The sequence below is a fragment of the Paecilomyces variotii genome, assembly GCF_004022145.1.
Source record: "Paecilomyces variotii strain CBS 101075 chromosome Unknown C8Q69scaffold_24, whole genome shotgun sequence".
Lineage (NCBI taxonomy): Eukaryota > Fungi > Ascomycota > Eurotiomycetes > Eurotiales > Thermoascaceae > Paecilomyces > Paecilomyces variotii.
The window spans coordinates 101,684-104,853 of record NW_021167163.1 but is presented as its reverse complement, the minus strand read 5'-3'; the positions used below and the strand labels follow the sequence as shown (position 1 = coordinate 104,853).

General features: G+C 33.1%; 1 protein-coding gene across 1 annotated transcript; it reads right to left on the bottom strand.

Annotated features, from left to right (window-relative positions):
• Window positions 1-1,705: 1,705 nt before the first annotated feature.
• On the bottom strand, window positions 1,706-2,959 carry C8Q69DRAFT_194296 (general substrate transporter). Its single transcript, XM_028626009.1, has 5 exons — window positions 2,794-2,959; window positions 2,679-2,730; window positions 2,547-2,622; window positions 2,300-2,486; window positions 1,706-2,237 (listed from the first exon to the last, which is right to left on the bottom strand). Exons 1-5 carry the CDS (start codon window positions 2,816-2,818, stop codon window positions 1,738-1,740), a joined length of 840 nt encoding a protein of 279 aa, XP_028480903.1. The 5' UTR covers window positions 2,819-2,959; the 3' UTR covers window positions 1,706-1,737.
• Between the last annotated feature and the right edge of the window lie 211 nt (window positions 2,960-3,170).

The following is a 3,170-nucleotide window of genomic DNA, read 5'->3' as shown; positions in this document are numbered from 1 at the left end:
AGTTAAATATAGTCTTCTTCTCCCGCTAAATAGAAGAGGGTAAGCTTTATTCTCTAAATTTATCTAAAATTCTAGTATTTAAGCTACTAAAACTATTATTTTATTATTATTCGCATTAATCTATTATAACTTTAACTATAGAAGCTAAATATATAGCTATATATTAAACTATAAAATAATTCTAATAGCTAGCCCTTCTATTAAGAGATATAGAGTATAGATATTATATTAGTCTTAATAAGTTTAAACTAAAAGTAAAAAAAGAATAAACTTTTATTATTAGCTTCTTAATAAAGATATATAAGAATAATTAAATATTATTATTATTAATTAGAGATACCTATACTTATAAAAGATTAAAGTATATTAATATTATATATTACTATATATATAATCTATATTAAAGAAATAGAATTAGTATTAAGTTTATTAAAATATAAGATATAATAGTAGATAGTTTTACTAAGTTATTATTAAAGATAAACTTCTTAAGATTTTTAAATTAACTAAGATTAATTAACTTAATAAGTCTAGACTAAGGAAAAGTATTATAAAATAATAGTTAAAACTAATAAATATTAAATATACTATAAATTTTACTTTAAAGAAATCTTTAAGAATAATTTTATTTTAATAAAATTAAGAAACTTAGAAAAACCTTTCTCTAAGCTTTTTATAAAAACTCTATTACTTAAATAAAGATTTACTTACTATCTTTATAATCTAAAATATTACTAATACTCTCTCTCCCTAAGTAATATTAGCCTTTATAAGACTATAGATTAGTCTAAGTAATTTAAGTCTATTCCTTATTCTTTTTAACTATATTCTCTAAAAAGTATTATTAAGTATAGTATTAATAAAGAATTTAAAAGATTAACTAATAACTTAATCTATTATCTTACTTAATCTTATATTAAATATATATATACTTTTAAATAAAAAGAAGAATAGTACTAATAATTAAGAGAAAAGCTTTAAAAAAATTTTATCTTTTTTTTAAAAAGAAAATAAAGTTTTTTATTATAATAAAAAAGAGATATTTTATTAAAATAAAATTAAAAATTCTAACTATAATAAGATTAAGAAATAAAAAGAAATATTTAATAACTCTTACTTTAATAATCTAAATAATTATAAAGACTTATAGATAAATCTTTTATTATAACTAAATAAATAAATTATATCTTATATAAAAATTCTTTATCTTAAACTTACTATATATAATAAAGACTTCTTTAATTAAATCCTTATACTAGCTAAGCTAGTTAGTATAAAATAAGATAGTATAGCAGAATATAAGATTAAGATATTAATTAATAAACGCGTCTAATATCTCTTAAATATTAAATTAATAGAGGTATTACAGAGAAGACCCGCGGGCTTACCGCCTTTAGGGCTCACCGCCTTATTCTGCCAGTTATATTATATATATTAGTAACCTCGCTTCTCGCGGGACTTAGTAGAATTTAACCTTCTTATACTTTTATAATACTAATAAAAGTTCTCTATTATACTGCTTTACTAGATTAAAGCTTTAATAAATCTAATTTAGTCTACTTAAGTGTAATAATAAGAGGATTTATAATAAACTATTTTAATATTATATTAAATATTAAATCTAATAGGGATTAAATTCTATTAAAGGTTAAAATATTAATTTACTACTATTATATTCTTAGTGAATATTATAGAAAATAAGAAGGGGAAATCTATTTTTACTCTTTTAAAAGAGAACTATAAGAAATATGCTATGTTGCCACCTAGCAGCTGCTGCCACATTTGCACCGACATGCCACAGACAGTACGCTTCCAGATACGCGGTCCAAACAGTGCAAAGAATGAGATGTCCTTGGCCTCATGGGCAACCCGTGCTGCTTCCCGGACTTCCTCAAACTCGACCTGTACTACAGGATTATTTCTGTCGCCGTTTCCATGGATGAGAGCCAGGGTGTCGAGGCACTCTTCCCATCGCTCCTTTCCAGCCAACCAACGAGGCGACTCAGGGAAAAAGAACAGAGAAGCCAGCAGAATGAGGCCTGGGATACCTTGTATACCCCAGCAGATTCTGAAAGCGGCCGGCCCGCTTATACCAACGGAGCAGCCATAAGCGATCAAGTACATGATTAGGATACCCCATTCGATTGCCCATTGCTGAATACCGACGACGCGACCTCGGATGCGTGCGGGGGCCAGTTCAGCTAGATAAACGCAGACCTGGGAGGAGGTCACACCGACTGCAGAGAGAAGGTCAGTTCATTATATCATCTCCATAAGTCAGAACTAGAAGTGTTCATACCAGAAAGCCCACTAACGACTCGTCCCGCAACCAGATGGGCCACATTCTGAGCGCTACATTGAATGGCGGCTCCGATTACCCATATACAGGCAGCAATCATCAAGGAATAACGACGACCGATCTGGTCCGACAAGAAACCAGCAGCAATAGCACCGGCAAACGACCCAGCAGACATAGATGCTGTAATCTAGAGACAAGTAAATCATTAGCTTGGACGTCTTGATAAGGTAACTGAAGATGCCCGTACTCCTCCTTGCAGGTTAGAATCCGGGTTGTCAAAGTAGTCTAGATATTGTTTCGACCCTATCCAGGCACTCATCGAACTACACCAAGCGTTAGTGAGATGGTCTACCAGCGTCTCTCCTCAAACAATGTTTACCTGATATCGAAGCCGAAAAGGGCACCTCCAATGGTGCCAAAGGCAGCGAGGACTGCCGTCGGGTTAGCGGAATCATGTACAGTACATGACAGGTCAAGCATAGAAACAGACATACCATAGATGTTGGTGATGGTATACATTGTGACTGAAGACGACACCGACCACTCCCAGCTGCGAGAACTGTTCTGCGTGGAGGAGGAAACATCTCATCTAGGAGACTGGGGACCGTCTTAATATGTATGAACCGGGCCGCAATGCCCTCCGCCTTCGCAAAACTGAATGCTTTCCCGGCCACGCTGGACACGCTGCCGAAATGCATGGCCTAGACAGCGCTAAAAGAAACCATGACTTCATGTCGAACAAGTTGACAAGCATCGTATCAGATAGTCTGGAGAAACCCCGAAACTAGCGTCCGAGCTGCCCATGGGGAAGCATATCGAAAGTTGGGGTCAGGGGGCTGCGTCATCCGTGGAGAGAAGCTTAGCGTTGCAA

Excerpts from the sequence above, each read along its gene's own strand:
- C8Q69DRAFT_194296 (XM_028626009.1), bottom strand. The coding sequence starts at position 2,818 with ATGTATACCATCACCAACATCTATG. Across the intron at positions 2,487-2,546 it reads ATTCTAACCTGCAAGGAGGA|ATTACAGCATCTATGTCTGC; the intron begins GTACGGGCATCT and ends ACTTGTCTCTAG. Across the intron at positions 2,238-2,299 it reads AGTCGTTAGTGGGCTTTCTG|TCGGTGTGACCTCCTCCCAG; the intron begins GTATGAACACTT and ends TTCTCTCTGCAG.